The sequence below is a fragment of the Salmo salar genome, chromosome ssa15, assembly GCF_905237065.1.
Source record: "Salmo salar chromosome ssa15, Ssal_v3.1, whole genome shotgun sequence".
NCBI classification, from domain to species: Eukaryota; Metazoa; Chordata; class Actinopteri; order Salmoniformes; family Salmonidae; genus Salmo; species Salmo salar.
The window spans coordinates 37114294-37140485 of record NC_059456.1 but is presented as its reverse complement, the minus strand read 5'-3'; the positions used below and the strand labels follow the sequence as shown (position 1 = coordinate 37140485).

The 26192-nt window shown below is 40.7% G+C and overlaps 1 protein-coding gene across 8 annotated transcripts; it reads left to right on the top strand.

Moving 5' to 3' along the window:
- On the top strand, window positions 1-26192 carry LOC106571367 (tumor protein D53 homolog). Of its 8 annotated transcripts, none has more exons than XM_014144373.2 (9): window positions 1-322; window positions 7695-7721; window positions 14489-14604; window positions 15253-15401; window positions 20935-21036; window positions 22374-22388; window positions 23302-23340; window positions 23934-23994; window positions 24601-26192. In XM_014144373.2, exons 1-9 carry the CDS (start codon window positions 304-306, stop codon window positions 24730-24732), a joined length of 660 nt encoding a protein of 219 aa, XP_013999848.1. In that variant the 5' UTR covers window positions 1-303; the 3' UTR covers window positions 24733-26192. The 8 variants fall into 8 exon arrangements, with proteins under 8 accessions (XP_013999848.1, XP_013999849.1, XP_045551636.1 ...); XM_014144374.2 differs by having other exon boundaries at window positions 3-322; window positions 24604-26192; XM_045695680.1 differs by lacking the exon at window positions 22374-22388 and having other exon boundaries at window positions 3-322.

Below are 26192 nucleotides of genomic sequence, written 5' to 3'. Positions count from 1 at the left end.
TACACTGGTTAAAGGGTTAGGGTTAGCTAAGGCTAAGGGTAGGGGTTAAGGTTAGGGTTTAGGGTAAGACCGTCCCAATGAGTCCAGATAGCGCTAACCTTATTTTTATGAGTCATTGGGTACACAACCATTGGTGTGTGTTGGACGCTCCGCCCATGGTGGCGGTACCGTAAAAACTGAGAGTGAAGGAAATCGTGTAAAGACTGGCATCTGACAGCACGCGACTATATCTACGTCCAAAGCGTTGTTTGCTAGAACTATTTATATTTACATGAAGTAGCCAACTGCTTCAGATTGTTTCGAATGGAGACCAGACAACAGGGTGAGTGAGAATTCCAACTCTCTAAAATTATAGAATAACATGTTGCACATAGTGGATTTTTGTTGTTGCATTTATTCAACTGGGTAGTATTTAGCCAATTTTTTTATACTTACAATTAGCAGAGATGAACGACAACTGTTGTTAGTGTATTCATATTTGATATAGACTTAGTTAACCTTAATGCATATATAACCGTAATAAGCAGTTGACCTTGTATATGGAATGATGGTCTTGATAGGTGCGTCATAACTTTTAATACATTCTTCCTCAAAAGACAAACATTTTATCAACAGAGTAGCCATTCGCGACCAGTTATCACATGACGCATGTAGGCTGCCTAATGGAGCACGTGGTTAACTTTTCAATTTCTGTCCAGTGTGCAACATCATGTTGCAACATGGTAACAAAATATCAAGTTCATGTGGATGTAATATTGCAATGTCCCTCTTTTGGTTAAAATTCATTTTGCAAACCATATGACTGGCTCAAGGGCAAGTCCACTATTTTCCCTCCCCACATAACCATCTGACAAAATAATTGAAACCTTGTGATAGGTATTTGGTTTGGAGAGGGTTTCTTTGTAGTTGGCCCGATCTTGCAAATAGCAAGATGGCTGTCATATCTTGTTCACACTAGATGAGGTTACCAGTTGAATACTGGATATTATAATCAACTCTCTGGTTCAAACAAGGTCTAGGCATTAGTTTTTATCAACCTCTGTTTATCAAGTTACAGTCAGTCTGTAATGCAGGGGTTTTCAACCGGAGTTCCGCGGTCACCTAGGGGTCCGTGGAGGTACTGCAGGGTGTGTGCGAAAATATATAAAGAAAGAAAAGTGTTTCCCCCCCAATGTTTTTATTAAAATCACTAGCAACAACAGAATATTTTTTTTTTTAACTACATACCTACAGTAGAAAAGAGGATAATATAATTTTTCTAATCCAGTCAATGTTAATTCTCAACTCCTAATATTGAGAAAAGTACACTAATTGGAGCTAATTACACTCACTGGAGTATTTGACATAAGCTTAGAAAAAGCACCCGTGAATAGATTACCAGGCTGTCAAGTGCCAATGGCTGCTGGTAAGCTTTCTTGACTGACTTGGACTTTAATTTTGCCAACCCATGGCTAACCTTTGTTTAAACAGCTGCTCTTAGTGAAAATAGGCTATGTTAGAGTTTACACTTCCTCTTCCAATTATAATGTGAGGAGGTCAAAATAATGAAAAACTATTTACCACATATTCATTTTAAAATGTTGTAAGCCAGTATGAGGGTTTGCACTCAAGCTAAAAAGAAAGGAGGCCTGTGCGTAAGATAAAATAAATATAAAGATAGTTCTAAAGGGACTAGCACTCAAACATTGAATAGGAATAACCCAAGGAGGGCGAGATTTAAAAAGAATATACTTCATTTAATCAATGCTCGAAAAAATACAAAGGGTGCAAAAAGTGAGGTGCAAAAAAAGGTGCAAAAGGTGCAAAAAAAGTTAACAAAGAGCATACGTTTCGGCCTTATACCTTCATCAGTGCTGTACAAAGCATTGATGACTTGATGACAAGACGTGAACATTTTTGGGGGGTTAATGGGGGTCCGTGGGTCGCCAGTTTGCCTGTGAGGCGGTCCCTGAGCCAGTGGCTTCTTCCTTGCTGAGTGGCCTTTGAGGTTATTTCGATATAGGACTCGTTTTACTGTGGATATAGATACTTTTGTTCCTGTTTCCTCCAGAATCTTCACAAGGTCCTTTGCTGTTGTTCTTGGATTGATTTGCACTTTTCTCACCAAAGTACATTAATCTCTAGGAGACAGAAGGCGTCTCCTTCCTGAGCGGTATGACGGCTGTGTGGTCGCATGGTGTTTATACTCGCGTACAATTGTTTGTACAGATGAACGCGGTACCTTCAGGCATTTGGAAATTGCTCCCAAGGATGAACCAGATTTGTGGAGGTCATTTTTCTGAGGTCTTGGCTGATTTTTTTATTTTTTTTTATTTTCCCATGATATCAAGCAAAGAGGCACTGAGTTTGAAGGTAGGCCTTGAAATACATCCACAGGTACACCTCCAATCGACTTAAATGATGTCAGTTAGCCTACCAGAAGCTTCTAAAGCCATGACATCATTTTCTGGAATTTTCCAAGCTGTTTAAAGGCACAGTCAACTTAGTGTATCTTCTGACCCACTGGAATTGTGATACAGTGAAATAATCTGTCTGTAAACAATTTTTGGGGAAATTACTTGTCATGCACAATGCAGATGTCCTAACCGACTTGCCAAAACTATAGTTTGTTAACAAGAAATTTGTGGAGTGGTTGAAAAACGAGTTTTAATGACGCCAACCTAAGTCAATGTAAACATCCAACTTAAACTGTAGATAGCAAGATTTCCCTTTTGGAATACTAAAGTTCTCTTGCATGTTATGTTTGAGCTGATTGAAATTTGTAAATGTTCTCTCGCTACATATACAGCCTAAAAGGATCTGTACGTGAATTGCCTAACCAGGGTCAACTTCATCAGGCAAACAATGAAACACCTATGAAATCTATGTATGTGTCAAAAATGTTCAGATGTTTGTTATCCTCTTACATCTAGAGGTTCCGCTAGCGGAACACCACTTCAATATCCAATTATAGGGTGTGGCGTGAAATACAAACTCCTCGAAAATCCGAAAACTTCAATTTTTCAAACATATGACTATTTTACACCATTTTAAAGACAAGACTCTCCTTTATCTAACCACACTGTCCGATTTCAAAAAGGCTTTACAACGAAAACAAAACATTAGATTATGTCAGCAGAGTACCCAGCCAGAAACCCCACCTCTTTAAGGAATACCTAGGATAGGATAAAGTAATCCTTCTAACCCCCCCCCCTTAAAAGATTTAGATGCACTATTGTAAAGTGGTTGTTCCACTGGATATCATAAGGTGAATGCACCAATTTGTAAGTCGCTCTGGATAAGAGCGTCTGCTAAATGACTTAAATGTAATGTAAATGTAATGAAATAATCAGACACCCATTTTTCAAGCTAGCATTTAATGTCACAAAAACCAAAACCACAGCTAAATGCAGCACTAACCTTTGATGATCTTCATCAGATGACACTCCTAGGACATTATGTTATACAATACATGCATTTTTTGTTCAATCAAGTACATATTTATATCAAAAAACAGCTTTTTACATTAGCATGTGACGTTCAGAACTAGCATTCCCACCGAACACTTCCGGTGAATTTACTAAATTACTCACGATAAACGTTCACAAAAAACATAACAATTATTTTAAGAATTATAGATACAGAACTCCTTTATGCAATCGCGGTGTCCGATTTTAAAATAGCTTTTCGGTGAAAGCACATTTTGCAATATTCTGAGTAGATAGCTCGCCATCACGGGCTAGCTAATTTGACACCCACCAAGTTTGGTACTCACCAAACTCAGATTTACTATAAGAAAAATTGGATTACCTTTGCTGTTCTTCGTCAGAATGCACTCCCAGGACTTCTACTTCAACAACAAATGTTGGTTTGGTTCCAAATAATCCATAGTTATATCCAAATAGCGGCGTTTTGTTCGTGCGTTCAAGACACTATCCGAAGGGTAACGAAGGGTGACGCGCGGACGCGTATCGTGACAAAAAAATTCAAAATATTCCATTACCGTACTTCGACGCATGTCAAACGCTGTTTAAAATCAATTTTTATGCGACTTTTCTCGTAAAATAGCGATAATATTCCGACCGGGAGTCGTTGTTTTCGTTCAAAGACTGAAAAAGTAAAATGTACTCTTCACGTGCACGCGCACACCCGTCTCATTGTTCTCAGATCGACCACTTACCAAATGCGCTACTATTTTTCAGCCACTAACTATAGAGTCATCATTCAACGTTCTGGCGCCTTCTGAGAGCCTATGGGAGCCTTAGTATGTGTTACGTTACAGCAGAGATCCTCTGTTTTGGATAGAGATGACAAAGAAGGCAAAGAAATGGTCAGACAGGGTACTTCCTGTACAGAATCTTCTCAGGTTTTGGCCTGCCATTTTAGTTCTGTTATACTCACAGACACCATTCAAACAGTTTTAGAAACTTTGGAGTGTTTTCTATCCAAAGCTACTAATTGGATGCATATTCTAGTTTCTGGGCAGGAGTAATAACCAGATTAAATCGGGTACGTTTTTTATCCGTCCGTGAAAATACTGCCCCCTATCCATAACAAGTTATACACCATTTTTTTCTCTGGTTATGAACATGTAATATCCATAGGCTGTATGTTTAGAACATGTGACCTCCTTGGACAAAGTAGTCTAGGCCTATACACTGATTGTACAAAACATTAGGAACACCTGACCTTCCTAATATTGACTTGCATCCCCTTTTACCCTCAGAACAGCCTCAACTCGTTGGGCCATGTACTCTGCAAGGTGTGTGTGTTTGTGTTTGATTGTGTTCCACAGGGATGCTGCCCATGTTGACTCCAATGCTTCCAAAAGTTGTGTCAACTTGGCTGGAAGTCCTTTGTGTGGTGGACCATTCTTGATACACACGGGAAACTGTTGTGTGTGAAAAACCCAGCAGCGTTGCAGTTCTTGACACAGTCAAACTAGAGAACGACCGATACGGATTTTTTTAGGGCTGGAACAAAAAAAAAATTCGGGGTCAAGGAAGCCAATATTTTAGGTCGATATTCAATATCATTAGACAGCCATGTATGCATTAATGCATACATTTTTTTTTTAAATAAAACAATACATTTGACTTTGTGTTATGTAGTTAAATTGGAAAAAACAAAGGTAATAATACAGTGCATTCGGAATATATTCAGACCCCTTGACTTTTTCCACATTTTGTTAGGATCCAGCCTTACTCTAAAATTGATTACATTGATTTTTCATCAATCTACAAACAATACCCCATAATGACAATGCGAAAACAGGTTTTATAATTTTGCACAAATTTATTTTAAAAAAAATCAAAAACGGATGAGACTTGAAATTGAGCTTAGGTGCATTCTGTGTTCATTGATCATCCTTGAGATGTTTCTACAATTTGATTGAAGTCCACCTGTGCTAAATTCAATTGAATGGACATGATTTGGAAAGGCACACACCTGCCTATATAAGGTCCCACATTTGACAGTGCATGTCAGAGCAAAAAACAAGCCATGAGGTTGAAGGAATTGTCTGTAAAGCTCCAAGAATTGTGTTGAGGCACAGATCTGGGGAAGGGTACCAAAAAATGTCTGCAGCATTGAAGGTCCCCAAGAACACATTGGTCTCCATCATTCTTAAATGGAAGAAGTTTGGGACCACCAAGACTCTTCCGAGAGCTGGCCGCCCGACCAAACTGAGCAGTTGGATGAGAAGGGCCTTGGTCAGGGAGGTGACCAAGAACCCGATGGTCACTCTGACAGAGCTCCAGAGTTCCTCTGTGGAGATGGGAGAACCTTCCAGAAGGACAACCATCTCTGCAGCACTCCACCAATCAGGCCTTTATGGTAGACTGGCCAGACGGAAACCACTCCTCAGTAAAAGGCACATGACAGCCCGCTTGGAGTTTGCCAAAAGTTGTTGCTTTTGTAATTATGGAGTATTGTGTGTAAATTGATAAAGGAAAAAAATGATTTAATCACTTTTAGAATAAGGCTGTAACATAACAAAATGTGGAAATAGTAAAGGGGTCTGAATACTTTCCGAATGCACTGTAATTTCATTTGAATGGTAATTCTCTTGATTAACTGGGTTAAGATGGCATGACCAGCATTTAAAGCACTTCATGGCTACCAACGTTTATTTTCTACAGGTTATTTAAAATATGATGGAGAAAAAAAACATGACTGTAAATAATTCATTACAAAAATGAAGAAACAAACTTTCAAATGAAAGCAAACTTCTTTGCAGGGAAAAAACATATTTGAATAAATGTGGGTTTTGACATTGTCATAACCAGCCATAAAATAACGCAATATATGTTACAACAGGTGAACATATATGGGTCATGACAGTGTTATGACAGGTTATGAGAAGTTGTCAGCTGTTGTGACATACTATGACATGGTTATGACCATGTCATAATGTGTTATGATGATAGGTTAAGTAAAGTGTTACCAAAAATAATGTACTATTTACTCCACACAATTTCCCTGACACCCAAAAGTACTCATTACATTTTAAATGTTTAGCAGGACAGGAAAATGTTCCAATTCACACACTTATCAAGAGATAAGTCCCTGGCCCTTCTTCCTCTGAGCTGGCAGACTCGCCAAACACACATGCTTAGTTTGTAAATTGTCTGTGTTGGCGTGTGCCCCTGGCTATCCTTAAATAAATAAACAAGACAATAGTGCCATCTGGTTTGCTTAATATAAGGAAATTAAAGTTATTTATACTTTTACTTTTGATACTTAAGTATATTTAAAAGTAGATTTTGGCTGATCTGTGGCATCTATGGTTTGCCTTCTATATTGCCCTACTGATCAACAACATTTGCATAAAATCATCACTCAAGCATGTCACACCTGTATGGAAGGACATCATATAGGCACTGCTGTTAGTTTGAGAATATAAAAGAACATCTGTTCAATGCAAATGGGTCCAACGTAACGTCATGATTTATGATCACGGATGCTTATGAAACGTATTTTTTTGTCATTTACCTTTATATGGATTATTTAATTTTTTTTAGCTGCCAGGACGCATCTCTAAACAATTTAGCTGCCAGGACGCATCTCTAAACAACTCAATTGACTAGTGCCGCTATCGGTCAATAAATGGGCGAACTTGATCCTACTACTACGGTTGGATAGAGCGATGGCTGTAACTCCGCACACTTTCACATCTCTTCATCGCTCATATCACTTGCTGCTGTTTCCTGCTACTATGAGAACTATCTCAATGGCGATGACATTTGCTACCAAGCATTAAATGTGAATAATATCTAGCAAGGAGAGCGTGGGTAGGAAAAAAAGGTTAAACGAGGATGCACGTTAGACTAGAAAAGGCCAATATCGGACCGCTATATCGGCCTGGCCGATTATCAGTCAATCTCTAACTCAAACTGGTGCGCCTGGCACCTACTATCATACCCCGTGAAAAGGCACGTCAATCTTTTGTTTTGCTTATTCACCCTCTGAATGGCACACATAAACAATCGTTGTCTCAATGCTTAAAAATCCTTCTTTAATCTACACTGCTTTGAAGTGGATTTAACAAGTGACATCAATACGGGATCATAGCTTTCACCTGAATTCACCTGGCCAGCCTATGTCATGGAAAGCGGTGATCCTAATGTTTTGTACACTTAGTGTATATCTGATCAATAATGACTCATTTCATAAAATTAACAATCTTTCCCCCTCGTTTCTGCTTCCAAATGAAGAAAGAGGACAAGGACATATCAGGACAGGTATGCTGCTTCTCTGATTATCTGACTGCCCTTCACAGGAATGTTCATGTGATGTGTCCCTTCTGACTGGAGTAATGCAGTATTACTGATTCATGTTTTAAGTCTCACTATCGTGAGTGACTGAAGGACTGCACTCACTCTCACCTCCCTCCACCAATTGGATAAAAACACCCCAGACAGTGTTAATTCACCTAATGAGTTTGAGAGAAACCATTTGATGAAGTTGCAGTCAGAGGACTATCTGAAATGGCATCTTTGACTTGAGCTAGCTATCACCACTACTTAATTCTGCTATGGCTGAGGCGAAGGACTGTGGTAAATCTAGTTTGATAATCCCTGAGGAAAATCCCACTACTATAGCCAGGTCAGAAATGATGTAACAGGCCGAGATGGTCTAAAACGGAAGCAAAAAGTGGAACCAATTTCCAGATAACCTTGTTTATTTACTAACTGATCCATTTGATTTACCGTGGTTAAGAGCTCATTGGTAAGGGATTGGGGATTTACAGTAACACTTCCGGTTATGTTGGCTGCGTGCTCCGTCTGACACACTTCGTTAAGGTTACAGGATTTGTTTCTTCTGTCAATACGTAATGCAGGTAATTTTACTGCATGGGTAAACTCATTGAACATCAATGAGTTAGCGGTGATAATAGGAGATGGCAGTGCTATCGCTTTCAATGTGCACGGGTCGAGAGGAGAGGGTGTCAGTACATTTTCCATGTCGTCAAAATGGAGAGAGAGACAATCATTGTGATACCCACTGTGATACCATCACTAATAGACAGATATTTCACCTTGGATGACAGACTTTAGCATGGCCAGAGCAGCCACAGTGTGAGAGATATGCCTTTCAGTTTTCCTATAGGTTCATATCAGGTTGATTGATTCTGTGTGAACAACACTGGGCTAGCTGTCAATACTACATAATCTGTGGTGTGGAGAAGGTTGTACAGCAAAACAATAATGACTTTGAGAACCTAGCATATGAAAATGAGAGAGTGTATTTCTACAGCTCTGGCCTCTGTGCTGCTGAATATGATTAGTGTGAGTTAGGTGAGGATGAGTTGTCATGCCACAGACTACCTTCAGACTACCCAGACCTGCTGACCTGAACTGGGAATGTGACAATGACGTGTTCAGATGCGGAACATCCGAAATAGACTCCAAAATCAGGAGTACACAAGGACAGATACTGTAACCTTTTAGAGTTTATGTAGTATTACAGAACCCTGACTGATTGTGGTTGGTTTGATTTGATCGTACGTACATACATATCCCAACCAGAAGCCATGGATTACAGGCAACATCCACACTGATCTAAAAGCTAGAGCTGCCGCTTTCAAGGAGTGGGACACTAATCTGGACACTTATAAGAAATCCCACTACGACCTCTGATGAGCCATCAAACAATCAAAACGTCAATACAGGACTAAGATCTACTCCTCCTATGCCGGCTGTGATGCTTGTCGGATGTGGTAGGGCTTGCAAACTATCATGGAATGCAAAGGGAAAGCTGCCCAGTGATGTGAGAATACCAGAAGAGCCAAACGCCTTCTATGCTCGTTTCGAGGCAAGCAACACTGAACCATGCATGAGAGCACCAGCTGTTACGGAGGACTGTGTGATCTCGCTCTCCGTAGCCGATGTGGGTAAGACCTTTAAACAGGTACACTTTCACAAGGTCGCAGGGACAGACGGATTACCAGGACGTGTACTCAGAGCATGTGCTGACCAGCTGGCAAGTATCTTCACTGACATTTTCAACCTCTCCCTGACCCAGTCTGTAATACCTAAATGTTTCAAGAAGACCACCATAGTCCCTGTGCCCAAGAATGCCAAGGTAACCTGTCTAAATGACTATCGCCCCGTAGCACTCACATCTGTGGCCCTGAAATGCTTTGAAAGGGTGTTGATGTGAGTCATGACCAGCATCATCCCAAATAGACTACTATTTACTAGTTAACACAAAATAATGTATGTCATATAAAATATATTCACCCCGCTCAGTATTGTAATCAAAACTTACCAGAAAATATGTGGTCCTTGGCTCAGACTTTGTAGTAGTGTGGGCTCAATATCGTCTCATTAGTGTGCAAGATCTTGAGAATCAGCTGTACATGTGATGGAAGAGTGCTCTGCACATGGGATGGAAGAATACACTGTGCATGCAGAGGGGATAGTTTAACCAAAATGTGCCACAAGACATAGAATTGCCTTGTGTATGCCACAAAAAAAAGGTACACTGTTATAAGCTAACTTTTTTAGCTGAATTTAGCAAAATTCCGAAAATTCCCGGGCTTAACTTCCCATGGAAAAGTTCCAGAAAAATTCTGGAAATTTACCCGGAGAGTTTCCAACCCTTTGCAACCCTATCCCTACCTATATGTACATATCTACCTCAATTACCTTCTACCCCAGCATATCGAATTAGTTCTGGTACCCTGTTTATATAGCCATGTTATCATTACTCATTGTGTATTTATTCCTCATGTTATTTTTATTTAAAAAAAAATGTCTTCATTATTGGGAAGTAAGTAAGCGTTTCACTGTTAGTCTAACTTGTTGTTTACAAAGTATGTGACAAATAACATTTGAGTCTCCAGAGTTGAACCCAATTGAAAACTTGTGGGTTGAGTTGAATAGGGCAGTCCATTAGTGCAGACAAAGGATATCAAGCATCTGGAAAGATTCTGTATGGAGGAAGGGTCTAATGGTCTATTCCTCAAATGTGTTTTCCAATCTCAGTGCCGTTGTCCTGGCAAGGGGAGGGTGAACAAAGTATTGAAAACAAGGGTGCCAATAATTTTGACAACCATTCTTTTGTAGAAAAATAAATGATTACTTGATAAACAAAATCTCTTTCTCTGAGTAATTGTATTTGTATAAGAGTATCATTTTTCTTCATACAATATAGCTGAGTATTTGAAATATTTATTTTATAGTCTTTGTTCATCTCTATCAAGGGCGCCAATAATTTTGGCAGTGACTGTGGTGCTCTGAGTGACTGAGGCAGGGAGGGGGTGAGGTTTAGAGCTGTGTGGTGCAACAGCAATGTGATATTCAGATGACAGGCTGCCAGGGAGTCAAGAGGAAATTCAGAGTCCATCGACTTCCGGCTGCATGGTTTCCTGTTGTTTTTGTGCTCTTTCATATTGATTGCCATATTGATTATTTAAGGAACATGAGAAAATGTTAATGTATCCACAGCAGGGACCTCATTCAGGGCCTCAGGAACAATGCTAATGGGCGCAGAACCTCACACTGGCAACACAAACACAAGACCTCTAAATAGTCAGATTTAAATTGAGTGAGCCCAGTGTTGACAGGTTGACATGTCTTAATGACAACAAAAGGATTTAATGAATAAGATAATGATTAGGTTTGCACGTCTACGTGGCAAGTTGCTAAGCAACATATCCCTACCGGGGCCTACCCTTTCACAGTGAAAAGATAGAAACCGCTGTTCAAAGTAAACTGAATCCTTTCCCATTTGAGATGAGCAAAGTGTCAGTAGAAAACTAATGAGGTAAATCGAATGACCATACAATGCTGCGTTTGGTTATATTGTGCTCTGAAATATATTGACTATTACAAGCACTGAAGCAAGGCAAAATGACAGAGCTGAAGAGTGATTCACATGGAGAGCTGCAGTTCATAACGTGGAAGGCTACATGAAAGGCTCCAAATAAAGGTAACGGCTCCAAAGGCTTCTGATGAGAAAGTATTGGACTCCGTTCCCCAGCACAGCCTTCCTTTCTGTTATTGGGTTATGTGGCCAAACTGCATCACAAGCTCTGTGCCATGCCACCATTCATCTGCAGATGTAATGAGAAGCCAGGCCTCAAAGACGTGACGTTAGTTGCCGTCTTTGGACAAAAACATCCGCTAGCTAGCTTCGTTTTAGGAAACTTGTCGTTGCTCAATAACATCCCTTCAGTTTAGATGTCGTAGTTTTATGTCCTGGCTCAGAGCTTTTCAACCTTGGGATTAGTGTAGGTTGGGATTTCTATACAGTTTACATTGTCAGGTGTGTTACTGTAGGCTTGTATAGAATGTACAGCCACAGTCTCTTTACTGTACTTCTTATGCAGTTATGAGACTATTGGTAGTAGGGACAATTCATGGCTGATCTAATCTGCAGAGGGAACACCATGTCAGGGCTTTGGCCATTACTTCATCAGTCTGTGCGTCAGTCGTTTTGAGCATGGGCTGCAGATATTGACCAGACATTCAGTGCTTCACGTACCAGGAAGTGTTATGATGTTTGTCTGGTTTTGCTTATATTGTAACTGTAAACGCACAAATGCATGCATGCCTGCACGCACACACACCCACACTTATTATCATGTAATTAGATCACTATTAGGTTCCAGAAACAATTGCAATAAACAATAGATTTGTGCTCCTATTTAATTAGACACTGTTAGTCAGACCTATTGACCTTTTTTGTTTTAGTGGAACTAGATAAGAAACAACATCGAAGACGGTTAATTAAGTGATAATGCCAGATAAACTGGTGTTGGGAGAATATATTGCTATTCGTATAGGGCCGGCAAACTGTGCTAATATATCCTCAACACCGGCTTCGAGGGCATTATCACTTTTATACAACGGGTTACCAACATATTCAAATAATACTTCAAAAAGAAAGGAGGACCAAGGCACTCTTCATATAATTGATTAAAATGCCTTTATTAGTATGGCATGTTCAATAGAAACAATGTTTTTAAAAAACCGACGCGTTTCGGCTGCATGGCCTTCATCAGGGTGTACAAAGAAATAATACAATGTTCTCTGTTTAACAGCTTTCCCAATTAACCATAATTAGAAGGGGGAGTGGTTAAAATTGATTGGACACACCTACTAGTAAGCAATAGTATACACACTTTAAAGTGAAATACTGTAGCTATGTTATCATAAAAATGTAACTCCAAACTAGAAGTATCAGAACACTTAGAAAGGTAGTTCTAACCTTAAATATGTCTGGGCGAAGTGTCAAGAATAAGAAAGCAATATATTCCATAGTACACTAGAACACAGCAAAACATGAACAACAAGAGTCTAAACATAGCTGAGGGCAATTGAGCAAAATATCCACTAGATGACAGCAAATGTACCCATCACAACCCTACAGGAAGGGTGAGAAATCCATATCTTCATTTAAACCCGGGTATTTAGTGGTCTGTAGTTTGTAAATCCAAAAACTTTCCATTTGGTTTAACTGTTTAAGACGGTCCCCTTTTCTAATAGAGGCCGGTATATGATCAATACCCATAGCTTGTAGGGAGGCAGGGTTGCCATGGTGTAAGGACTTGTAGTGCCTTGCCATGGGGTAGTCTTCATTGCCTACCCGTATGGCGTACTTGTGTTCCGCTAGGCGATCTTGAAGGCGTCTCTTAGTCCGTCCAATGTAGAACACCTTGCACTGTGGACATTCCAATCTATAGATGACATGAGTGGTTGATATATTTTCATTATTCATACTATTTCATCCTTCCACGAGATATAGTCCCGACACAAATCTAAGGTTGCTACCCAAGTCAGCTGGTTGGTTGTTCTATCGGTTCGGTTGCCGGAGACACGCCCCAATCGTTAAGTCTTTTTGTTCCGCATCTATGGACGCGACCCAGTCGTTCGTTCTAAATGCTAGCCAACCACGGCTAACTTACGGTCACATCAAACAGTGCAGCCAAAATGACAGAAAAGTAGCTGCATTTGCGTTTTAAGCAGTTTTATAGTGCCATTTATTTGGATACATCCATAACAATGAGCTAATGATACGTGATTTCACCTGGCGTAGAAAATGTACTCTTTCATCAGGACACTTTTGTTCAGAGCAGGAGCTAGGCAACACCACAGGTAACACAATCACTTCAAACTGAAAATGGAAAGACTGCAAACTAGCTGCATTTCGTTTTACCTGTTTTCTATTGACATTTCTTTGTATATATCCATAAAAATTATGCCAGCTGATTCATGATTTCGACTGGCTGAGAAAAGCTGTCTGTCTGTCTCGTCCCGACTCACGACACGTTCATTACTATGGGACAGCTGAAGATCGAATTTCAATATTGAAAACCGATGATCTCCGCTGTTGAAAACCAAATGCTAGTCTAAAATAAATGGGAGATAATGTCTAGATGCTTTTTATAGTGGAGACCAAGTTTATAAATTGCTTTGCTGGGCTGATGAGACAGTGGCTCACGCAGTGAGATGGAACAGAGTAAATGGGCACGTCAACGTCATAGCTTTAGCCGGTGATAACTTTTGGAATAGACACCAGCTAGAATGCAGTTTTAACCAATCAGCATCCAGGATTAGACCCACCTAGTTGTATAAGCTTTAATAGATAACTGGTGGCCTTCTGGAACAGGTTAGCATTACTTTTCTCTAAACTATCCAGAAGATACTGTATCTTAGCTTTAAATGCATAAAAATATAAATGGGCTTGGAAATAGAAGCTCTAGTGTAGAGTATTATGATGGTCATGCTGGGTATATTGCCATTGTCTCAGTGACGCAGAGCAGTGATCTAGTTCATTATGTCTGAACTGTGGCCATGTTACTATGGCAACAGATTTGTGGATCTGCCTTGCTGTAGCCTACTCAGCTCTTCTAGTTGGACCATTTCACAGCAGGGTGCCTGAGTTACTAGCCATGACTTACTGTATGTGATTGTTAATGTCCACCATATGAGAGTTTGTAGTTTCCTAACTTTTGGAGAGTTGGTTTAGTTTTTAAGCCTCCATCCTTGTCTATCCCCAGGTCTGTTGGACCCAGAGCCTGTAACAGAAGTAGATGAAGAGATGGTGTCAGATGTGGACCTCAACAACACTATGACTGATGAAGAGAGGGAGGAAATATTGAGTGAACTCACAAAGGTAGTCCCTCTCATCAGCACTTTTCACTGATCTGTTTTTCAATGTTTAGCTTGGTATGTTGATCGAGTTGGATTCAAGAAAGCTCTACCTTCATTCTGTCCATCCAAATAAGCGAAAGACTGCTAAAAAGTTAGTACACTTATCTTGCTCACATGGGCAGACAGTGTTGGACAATGGGAGAGATTTATTATCAGGAAAATAGGACCGGAAGTAGAGGGCATTATGAGTTATGTAAATGCTGGCAGCTCTATCGGCAGAACTCTTTTCATATTATGATTCAGCATAATTGGGATTTGGGTTACAGTTGTTACTGCCGGTCACTGTTTCCTCTGGTGTTGACCTCGGGCCAACTGGGCTCAGGCCAAATACACTGTACTGTGTTATAAGGGAGAGTCAGTGTTCTGTACTTCAGTTCCCTCAGTTTATTATTACAGCTCTATAACCAACATCTATGTAGTGTCGTTCTGTAGCGTATTAGGCTTCATCCCAAAATAATATTACACTTTTTGAGCATTCCAAATGAATGCTCTATAAAGCAAATAAGGTCACATATGGATACTTGAGCCCAAGGGGAAATTAGTATCCCTCTCTTACTCCATTTCTCTAATTCTCTTTTTTCTCTGTTTTTCTTTATGTTTATCCCTCTAGTTAGAGGAAGAAATCTCCACCCTGAGGCAAGTGTTGGCCTCCAAAGAGAAACACCACTCAGAGCTCAAAGCCAAACTGGGTATAACACCACTCAGTGAGTTCAAACAGAACTTCAACAAGAGCTGGTATGACATGCAGACTTCCACTGCGTAAGTACCCAACATATTTCAGTGTGTGTATTATGCTTGTGTGATGTGTCAAATATGTTGTTACAATACATTCCAATGTGCATGGAGCCAGAGGGATGGGGAGGGGGGATCTAAATTAGACTCCTACAGTTGCCATTTATTGTTGCCATTTAAAGACTGTCTCAGAGTAAGTGCATAAGCTTAGCATTTGGAGAAGAAAATAGGAAAATGGCACTCGGGCCCTTAAGGTGTTTTGCTCCTTACACCAGAGATTGCCTTTATGGGCATCACAGAGTGATGTATGTGTGGATCCGGTCTGTTCAGGCTCAGTGAGGCAGACATTGACATGGAGCAAGCAGCCTATTAGTGCTGTTACATCTACAGCAGCACAGTGCTGCCTGCCAGGCTGCCTGGCCCAGGACACGTCTGCCCACGGGAGCAGCCAGTCAAATTAAACAGCAGCTTCAGGCTCTCTCTGAGACACTGATCAACATCAAAACAATGTGTGCAGTTCTGACCAGGACAAACCCTGAAAGATATGTTAAGTGGACCGCTGATTTGTTTTGTGGAGCTCATATACACTGAGCGGATAAAACATTAGGAGCACCTTCCTAATATTGCGTTGCACCCTCTTTTGCCCTCCGAACAGCCTCCATTCGTCGGGGCATGGACTCTACAAGGTGTTGAAAGTGTTCTACAGGGATGCTGGCCATGTTGACTCCAATGCTTCCCACAGATGTGTCAAGTTGGCTGAATGTCCTTTGGGTGGTGGACCATTCTGGGGAAAACCCAACAGCGTTGCAGTTCTTAGTACACTCAAACCGGTGTGCCTGGCACCTACTAACATAACCTGTTCAAAGACACTTAAATATTTTGTCTTGTCCATTCACCCTCTGAATAGCACACATACACAATCCATGTCACAACTGTCTCAAGGCTTGAAAATCCTTATTTAACCTGTCTCCTCCCCTTCATCTACACAGATTGAAGTCGATTTAACAGGTGACATCAATAAGGGATCATAGCTTTCACCTGGTCAGTCTATATCATGGAAAGACCAGGTGTTCACTCAGTGTAGGTCAGTCCTGTATATATAGCCATTTTGTGTGAACAGCCATACAGTCGGCCTAGATTTCATTCCTCCATCTCGGGTCTGTGTGTTTCCAGAGTGGCCTTGTCTCCCTGGTTATTCAGTTACCAGAGTCACACTTTAACTAGGTGCGCAAATGAGCAGTGCCCCTCTCCAATCACTGTTACCATGGTGAGGGGGAACCGCAAGTCGCCAGGGCCAAGCAGATCCGGTGGTGCTGAGGGATCATTGGCTGGATGGGAGAGGAGAGGAGATTAGGGGGCCTCCACTATGGAAATTCCACAACATATCTCCTTAATCTCCAGTCTCAACACCAACGCAAAACAGGGACAAGTGTGAAGGAGGTCAACAACTCCCTCAACGGCTGAGCTGTATCTATTGTCAGTGTGGTTTGTTGTTGGCGTCCGTTGTTTACTAGATAGCTACGGTAGTTACCCTGGTAACCAAACAGACTTGCTAGTTTAGCTAACCAAACAGTCAGTCCTAGCTTGCTATTATGTAAATCGAATTCCGCAATACCAATAATGTTTTCAATTTGATCTTTTGCTTTCAAAATCAGCTAAAACATAGAACATGTAGGAATTAACTATAGCCATTGAATTCTACCGTGCTGATATGCCGTGCGCTATAGGGAAATAACGGACGCTCTAGAAGGCCCTTCAAGCCAATCAGAAACAAGTATTCAACAATGCCGCGGTTTAATTAAACAATAAGCCACAAGGCAGTGCTGTATCATTAATACAGTCACAGGTGAATGGTGTTGTTGGTCAACCCATTTACCTGTGACAGTATTCGTGATATATCACTGCTTCGCATGCATTATTGCTTTATAAAACGCTTGCCATCATATTACAATAACAATGAATTACATGTTTTCATTTAAACAGTTATTTTGAGTCCATTCATGCAATTTCATTCTTCCACCAGAAGATATTGTCCGGACAATGATCTGGGTGTTAGTTATTTTGGTCATGTTGCTCCAGACGTTTAATTGCTCCAGTCGTTTAATTATTTTTGTGTAGTTGCTATGCGAAAGGCTCGTTGTCCTACATAAACATAATGGTTGCTGTGTAGCCTCTAACTTATTGTCACTTGCTAGCTAGCTAACTTCAGCTAATTCAGTCACATCAAATATTGAACCTGCAATGGCAGTACACTAGCTGCATTTTCGTTTCTTTGAACTTTTTTCGATTGGCGTTTACATGGATATGTCCATGATATTGGGGTTGGTGCATGATTTTGACTGGCTCAGAAAAAGTTGTCTCGTCTACATGGAAACCATGTGTTTGAGTTCGATACCCTTCCATTCATTCCGTTCCAGCCATTACTATGAGCCCGTCCTCCCCAATTAAGGTGCCACCAACCTCCTGTGTTATAAAAGCACATTGCACAATCCATGGGTCAGATGCAGACCATAGACTATAAGTCTGGACACCATTCACTCTATGGTACTACAGAGATCGAAATTCAAAAGGGAAACATTGTTTCCGAGGTCGGACAGACAGACTGCAAGGCTTATATTAACCCCCGCTGTACCAAACTAAACGTTAGGCCGGAAGCAAGGACAAATAATGTGCGAGTTGAGATAAATACAAGAGATGATTCGGACAGCAACATGAACATGATATTCTGATGGAGGCGTAGTGATCATTTTCAGATGGAACTGTTAGCAGGCAGAGTGTGTCTGACGGCCAGATGCGGACCTCAGATTTCCATGCAGTCTGTGTCTAATGCACTGAGCGGTAATCAGGCTCTTGGGCCTGGGGCTCTGAGAGGTTGGAAGCCAGGCAGGCAGCACATCCTGGTCTCATAGACTAGACGTAACATAGTAAATCCGGGACACTCAAATTAGTATGATATGTTACTTTTGGTATGGGTATATAAGACATATGGTTACTTATGGCAAAAATGAAAGTAAGGGAAAGGGGGGATACCTAATGCATTCAACTGAAATGTGTCTTCCACATTTAACTCAACCCCTGGTCGGTTAATGGGTAGGTGTATAACCCGACTGTCTAACAACCCAAAGGTTGCGAGTTTGAATCACAGACAATTTTAGCTAATTAGCAACTTTTCAACTACTTACTACTTTTGAGATAATTTGCAACTACTTAGCATGTTGGCTAACCCTTTCCTAACATTAACCCTTCCCCTAATCCCTTGAGCTAATCCTTTCTCTAACTCTAACCCTTTAACCTAACACCTAAACTTAACCGCTAACCCTAACCCCTAGCCTAGCTAACGTTAGCCAGTTAGCTAAAGTTGCCACCTAGCTAGAATTTGTAACATGTCATACATTTAGCAAATGTGTAACGTAGTTCATTTTGCAAATTCATAACATAATGTACATTTTGCAAATTCATAACATATAATGCAAGTTGGGTGATGGACATCCACAAATTATTACATACCATACGAAACGTAACATATCATACCAAATGTAGTGTCTCGGAATTTACATACAGAAAAATACGAAATGCTCGGAGACCAGGTTTGGCTTCAGACTAGCAGGCTGTTAGACCTAGAAAACAAAGAGGAAAATCAATGGCTTCCCTTTATAGGCCAGCGCCCTAACAGTGGTATTTAAGCTGTACAAATTATCAAAGTGATGCTCTCCTCTGTTTCCCATCGATTCTGCAGCATCAATAGGGAAACAGTCTTTCTCACCCGTGCCTTGCTCAGGTACAGTGCCTTCGGAAAGTATTCAGACCCCTTGACTTTTTCCACATTTTGTTATGTTACAGCCTTATTCTAAAATTGATTAAATTGTTTTTATCCATCATCAATATCCAATAATGACAAAGCAAAAACAGGTTTTTAGAATTTATTGCTAATTTATAAACTGAAATATCACATTTATACTATAGTATTCAGACCCTTTAGTCAGTACTTTGTTGAAGCACCTTTGGCAGCGATAACAGCATTGAGTCTTCTTGGGTATGATGCTACAAGCTTGGCACAGCTGTATTTGGGGAGTTTCTCCCATTCTTCTCTGCAGATCATCTCAAGCTCTGTCAGGTTGGATGGGGAATGTCACTGCACAGCTATTTTCAGGTCTCTCCAGAGATGTTTGATGGGGTTCAAGTCCGGGCTCTTGTTGGGCCACTCAAGGACATTCAGAGACTTGTCTCGAAGCCACTCCTGCGTTGTCTTGGCTTTGTGCTTAGGGTCGTTGTCCCGTTGGAAGGTGAACCTTCGCCCCCAGTCTGAGGTACTGAGTGTTCTGGAGCAGGTTTTCATCAATGATTTCTCTGTACTTTGCTCTGTTAATCTTAGCCTCGATCCTGACTAGTCTCCCATCCCCACAGCATATTGCTGCCACCACCATGCTTCACCGTAGGGATGGTGCAAGTTTTCCTCCCAACCTGACGCTTGGAATTCAGGCCAAAGAGTTCAATCTTGGTTTCATCAGACCAGAGAATCTTGTTTCTTATGGTCTGAGAGTCTTTAGGTGCCTTTTGGCAAACTCCAAGCGGGCTGTTATGTGCATTTTTACTGCGGAGTGGCTTCCGTCTGGCCACTCTACCATAAAGGCCTGATTGGTAGAGTGCTGCAGAGATGGTTGTCCTTCTGGAAGGTTCTTTCATCTCCACATAGGAACTCCAGAGCTCTGTCAGAGTGACCATCGGGTTCTTGGTCACCCCCTTGACTAAGGCCCTTCTTCCCTGATTGCTCAGTTTTGGCTGGGCAACCAGCTCTAGGGAGAGTCTTGGTAGTGCCTAACTTTTTCCATTTAAGAATGATGGAGGCCATTGTGTTCTTGGGGACCTTCAATGCTGCAGAAATGTTTTGGTACCCTTCCCCAGATCTGTGCTTGGACACAGTCCTGTCTCGGAGCTCTACGGACAATTCCTTCAACGTCACGGCTTGGCTTTTGCTCTGACATGCACTGTCAACTGTGGGACCTGATAGACAGGTGTGTGCCTTTCCAAATCATGTCCAGTCAGTTGAATTTACCACAGGTGGACTCCAAACAAGTTGTAGAAACATCTCAAGGATGATCAATGGAAACAGGATGCACCTGAGCTCAATTTTGAGTCTCGTAGCAAAGGGTCTGAATACTTATGTAAATAAGGTATTTCTGTTTTTTATTTGCTAAAATGTAATTAAATGTTGCATTTAATCCATTTTAGAATAAGGCTGTATCGTAACAAAATGTGGAAAAAGTCCAGGAGTCTGAATGCTTTCCAAAGGCACTGTATGTACACTATATACAGTGAATAAAAATGAATCAAATCTGCTGTCCACAGGTAAAGGATATTCCCATCGGGCAGATTTGTATAGATATGATTCTAAGCTGGAGTATCAGTTACACCCTGGCTCCAACTCTGACTATGAAACTAATCTGTGTGTGTGTGTCGTGAACAGTGTTCTGGACAGGGATGGGAAGAGCACAGGAGTGGCTGTCCTAAGGTATCCTGTTCTTTGTCTGTTTTGATCATCACCGTCTTTTCATTTGGCCAGGTACAAAAAGACATCGGAGACGTTGAGCATGGCAGGTCAGAAAACGACAGCAGCGTTCACCGCACTGGGAACAGCCATCAGCAGGAAGTTTGGGGATATGAGGTACAATGTTACTTGAGACTATGGCAACCACACATCAAAATATTTAATATCCTATCAACTAAATCCTTATGCTACATCTTTAAGCCTACAGCTATTGAAACAGAATACAGGTGCCCTCCAGTCAGAATGACCACGCTCCCCCCTCGTCTCTGCTTCTTTGCACCCAGTCTGCCTTGTCATGTGCCCAATCCTGACTGTTGCTGGGGTTGACCCAGACAATCTGTTACAGGGGACATGTTTGCGTTGCGTAAGCCCAGAGTAAGCGGCTTTCTGCAGGCCAGATTGGATGCAGGCCCGGGGTGGGTTTGGATCAGGGCTTGGAGAGCTGTGATCAGGGCTGGGAGAGCTGTGGGCTAGCCCACAGTGACCCTCGGGGTGGCTCCTGACCACGATCGGCCCTGAAGGACTGGAGCTCTGACAGGGCATGGTGGCACAATAGAGCTCCATGGCTGGCCAGTATTCTGGTTCTACACTCAGCCACTGGGGAGCTATCGTATCATAGACAGCTGTCACTGGTAATGCAATACTCAGACTAACCATGACAAAGGAAAACTGTGATTTACTGTTATACCAGTCCATGTCATGTAGTGTGTGATGTAGAGGTATCAGGCTTTGTTTTGTTCTTTTAATATCTTCGTCATTATTGCATGATAATAACACAACAAAATACTTGGAATGTTTAACATTAATCCAGAGAGACAAATAGACATTCTTTAATGTATTCCAGCATGTTTTGCCTTGAGTTAATGTATCCCAGAAGGTATGCCCCCTAGTTTGTTTGTGTGTGCATGCAAATTAGTTCCTGTGTGGATTTTTCGTGTGAATTACATATACAGTACAACACATTATTTTCACTATGTTGCCCAGTGAAATGAAAAAGTGCCCTGGCCCACTTGCATTGGGTTTGAAATATGCTAAAAGTATTATTTAGCTCCGAGGTACCAGACAGTGCAAGGTATGTTGCCTGTGGTGATACTTGCTGCTGGCTTTACTTTGGCGACTCCCTTACTGTAATGAAACCTTCGGCACTACAGACTGCAGATTTTTTTTTAAATAGTTGCAACCCAAACATTTGCATTCTATTTCATAATGTAGGCCTACAGTACAGCATACAGTATGGCATTGCCATAGCTTGGATGATTGATTGGTTAACTGTGTGTTTGAAGTGTGTGTGGACTGGATCTTTATGTGGCTTTTCTTGAAAAGAAGATTAATTAAACTCTTTGCAGTATTTCTGAAATTAAGTCACAATGTACAGTATAAGCGGGGCACTTGATACTGTCATTCAAATGTCTTGAAATATGTTTGTTTTTTCATCTCTTTCTACGCATCAAAAGATCAAATTCACTTGGGTAAGATATTGTGTTTCATTGTAATCTCAGTAGTCTTATACTTCTGATTTGGAGTCTGATATTCTGTATGTCTTTGCAATGACTCCACTGAAACTAGTCAAAAGACCAACTAAGATACTTAAATATGAGCGTAATTAGGATGATGACTACCAACTGAATGGGATCATTTCCAGGATTCCATTGATTTGATTGAGACAATTCCAGTGCAGTCACATAATACTGAATACGCCAGCTCCTCAGATCTGTAGCAAACTGACCAGTAGGCATGCATGACTTAGTGTTGTTGACCATAACATGTTTTATTTGAGGGTAGTCAAATATGGTTACAGTTGAGTTTATTTTTCTTTCTCTTTTGTACAATTACCATTACTAGTTCTCTAGAAGTTGTTAGTCATATAAATATGGATAAGTCATCACTTTAGATGATACTGCATGACTAAGTCGTCTAAGAACAGTGTTGAGTAGGGAACTACATGTAGTTGAACTAGTAATTTAACTACATAAATGTTTTGCAGTAGGTTTGTGGTAGTTTAACTGAACTCAAATAGTAGTGTTTTTTTACCATGTAGCGGTGTAAGTAACTACTGGAACTACACACTACTTTTCGGGCTAAAATAAAATATGGGTGAAGTAAGCAATACTTTCCTTTCCCAACACTGTCTAAGAACATATATCATATGACAGTATATAAGCTATTATATTCCGCTATAATATTTCAATCTAAGAATTGAATGTTTCTTTTAGGCAATTGGATGATGGGTAGATCTCTATTATAGAAATGTCTAGAAAAGTTGCCGTACTGTAGACTAGAGGGTGGGTGTTTGTGTGTGTGTGCTCTGTGATTTCTGCTTTCTGTAAATCCATGTTAATGATTTAACTCCTCTCTTACCTGGGCCATGCTCTCTGGGGACAGCTACTCTATCCGCCACTCAATGAGCATGCCCGCTATGAGGTAATTGTGTGTAGTGATAAGAGTAAATACTCCACTAGATCCCCATCCTTAACCACCCAGTCATTCTTGTTGTCTTAAGGCTGAATGTTTGTAAGAATTATGATGAGGAGAATTGGTATTGTTTCAGAATTTACAGGTAAAACATAATATTGGTCTATTTACTGCAGCAGTCATCAGGACAAGATAAATACATTTCTAGCTATCTGACCTGTTTATTAAAAGATAAATGTGTGAAAATACTGCAATCATAGAAATTCTAACACTAGAAAAAGCAACCTTTCAATTACACTGAGCATACAGGTCTTCTCACAGTGTTGTGTTGATAGAGGACTGTAAGTGCAGGCAGCTTTAGTATAGAGAGGACTGTAAGTGCAGGCAGCTTTAGTATAGAGAGGACTGTAAGTGCAGGCAGCTTTAGTATAGAGAGGACTGTAAGTGCCGGCAGCTTTAGTTAAACTGTACACAACAGTAAAGGTACAGTATGGTTGCTGGCTTCAACCATTGTGCAGTTCTGCTTCATGGTGACTCAGATACATGTTGTATGCTAAAATTATAGTATTGTGGGAAACTGATCTGACTAATCATCCCATCAGGAACTCGCCCAGTTTCAAGTCCTTCGAGGAGAAGGTTGAATGCACTGTTTCCAACATAAAGGTAATGTGAAACATTACACATGTTGCTGTCAGAGCAATGACTGAGAGCTATGAGAGATTTATTTACGTAATGTTGAAGTTAGGCCAGGATTCAATCCGATTGCGGATTTGGACAATGCCCCATTTTAAAGGTAATTTTCCAATTTGAGATATGCAGCGTTTTTTAAGAATGTGTCCCTTCCGAATGCGGGAACATTGCCATTAAAATGTGCATTGCGGACAAAGCACGATCGGATTGAATCCCGGCCTAAGCAAAGTCAACGTAAGTGAGTAAACATTATGGGCCTCAACAGTATTGAGGTCTTTCTTGTTGACTCCTTTCTTTCAAAGCTTCACTTCCTCTAGTTTAGGTATCACATTGGGCGGCGCACAATTGCTCCAGGTTTGGCCAGTGTAGGCCGTCATTGTAAATAATAATTTGTTCTTAACTGACTTGCCTAGTTAAATCTTTTTCTTCTTTTTTTAATTCTAATGTTGTCATAGAGCCTAATGTTGTCATCAGCAGGGTTGTTAGAACACCAGAGAAATGTCAGATTCTTATAGGTTTTAACATTTTGGTTTGTTTTTGTGTGTGTGTGTGTGTGCCTCTGCATTTTTGGATTTGGAGCAGACCAAGGTGGGAAGCCAAGGGGGTGGAGGGAGTTTTGAGGAGGTGTTGTCTTCAGCCGCCCATGCCAGTGCCCAAGAAACCCCCAGCAACAACATGTCCGAGAGCAGTGATCATGAGAGGACCTACTAGACCAGTCTGAACCACTCAACTACCTCCCCAGACCAGGATTAGCACTCTACTGCCCCTCAATGGCCCAGAGGCCACATTACATTACCTGATGTGGAGTGCATGACATAGGCCTATCTACCCAAAGCCCCATCAAGTACCAACACAAATGTGCATTATCTACCTCCTACTTAGCTCTATATGCGTTTCCATACAACATCAAAAAGAAAGATTGTGATACTGTAAAGTACTCCTGTCCTTGATATTTAATTTCTATGATTACAACTATTAGCTTTTTGTATAATTTTTTTTTTTTTGTATTATCATTAGGACCTAGGGCTCTATTCAATTCGTATTGTGGAAGTCCAGTGTTACAGCGTGAAACATTTTAAAGGCAATGTTCCTGCATTCACAGTAAACGCTGCATATGTTAGCTCAATCGGAAATGTATCTTTTACATTTCTATTGTGCAATCTGTACGGCTTCAGCAATACACATTGAGTAGAGCCCCTACTTTCCAAGAGTGGACAGTCATATAACACTATTGGGGGGAGGAAGTTGTATTTGATACTTATACTTGAAATTGCATGTGCTGGGTTTGTAGGGCAGTACTGCACTGTTAATGGGGACCAAGGTAAGGCCTTGTGCTGGATTCTACTGAATACACTGTCACACCTTTGAATCATACTAATATCTCCTTTATTCCAACTGTGCACTGTTTGCACATGAGCCTTGATCGGAGGCAGAATGACCATCCAGTGTATGTATATGATACACAATTTATGCTTATTATAGGTCACAGCTGTCAAGCGGTGTAGATGCTTTGACACCCTGTGGGATTAAAAGTTTATTTTTAATGTGTTTATTTCTGGTTATTACTGCTAATCTTCAATAATGGACCATACAGCTGGGTTCTTTTCTATTTACATAATTAACACATTTTCTCCTTGTGTTTATTGTTCAAGTAGTTTTTATTGTTTTTTAACTTAACTGTGACGTTTATCAGACATTCAGGTGATAGATGTTCTCAGACATTTACTGATTTTAGACCTAGATTCAATCAGATCAAGTGTTAACCGGTGATAGCTGACACCCGCATAGACTGATGTTTTGGCGGAGTCACAAAGCCAAACCTGTCCCACTCGCATTGGAATTTCAGAATTAGAAAATCTATGCTATATAGAAATAAAGTTGCTCAAATTGAAAAGCATTCAAACAAAATAAAATAGAGGATTTCTATCAACCTAATTGAGATGTACTGTAGATAACATCTCACATTCCAGTGTTCGAATTTGTAAACAAGGCTGCATGGGTTTTCTCTTAATGCGACGCCATGCATGTTAACTGTAGGTATAATGCCAGGAGCCGCATGTGGATTTGACCGCTCTAACACAGTTCCACATCCAACACTGCCAAAAAAAACTGCTATGTGAATATACTGTCTTTTCTGCAGTATCATTATTAAATAATTTGTTGCAAACCAA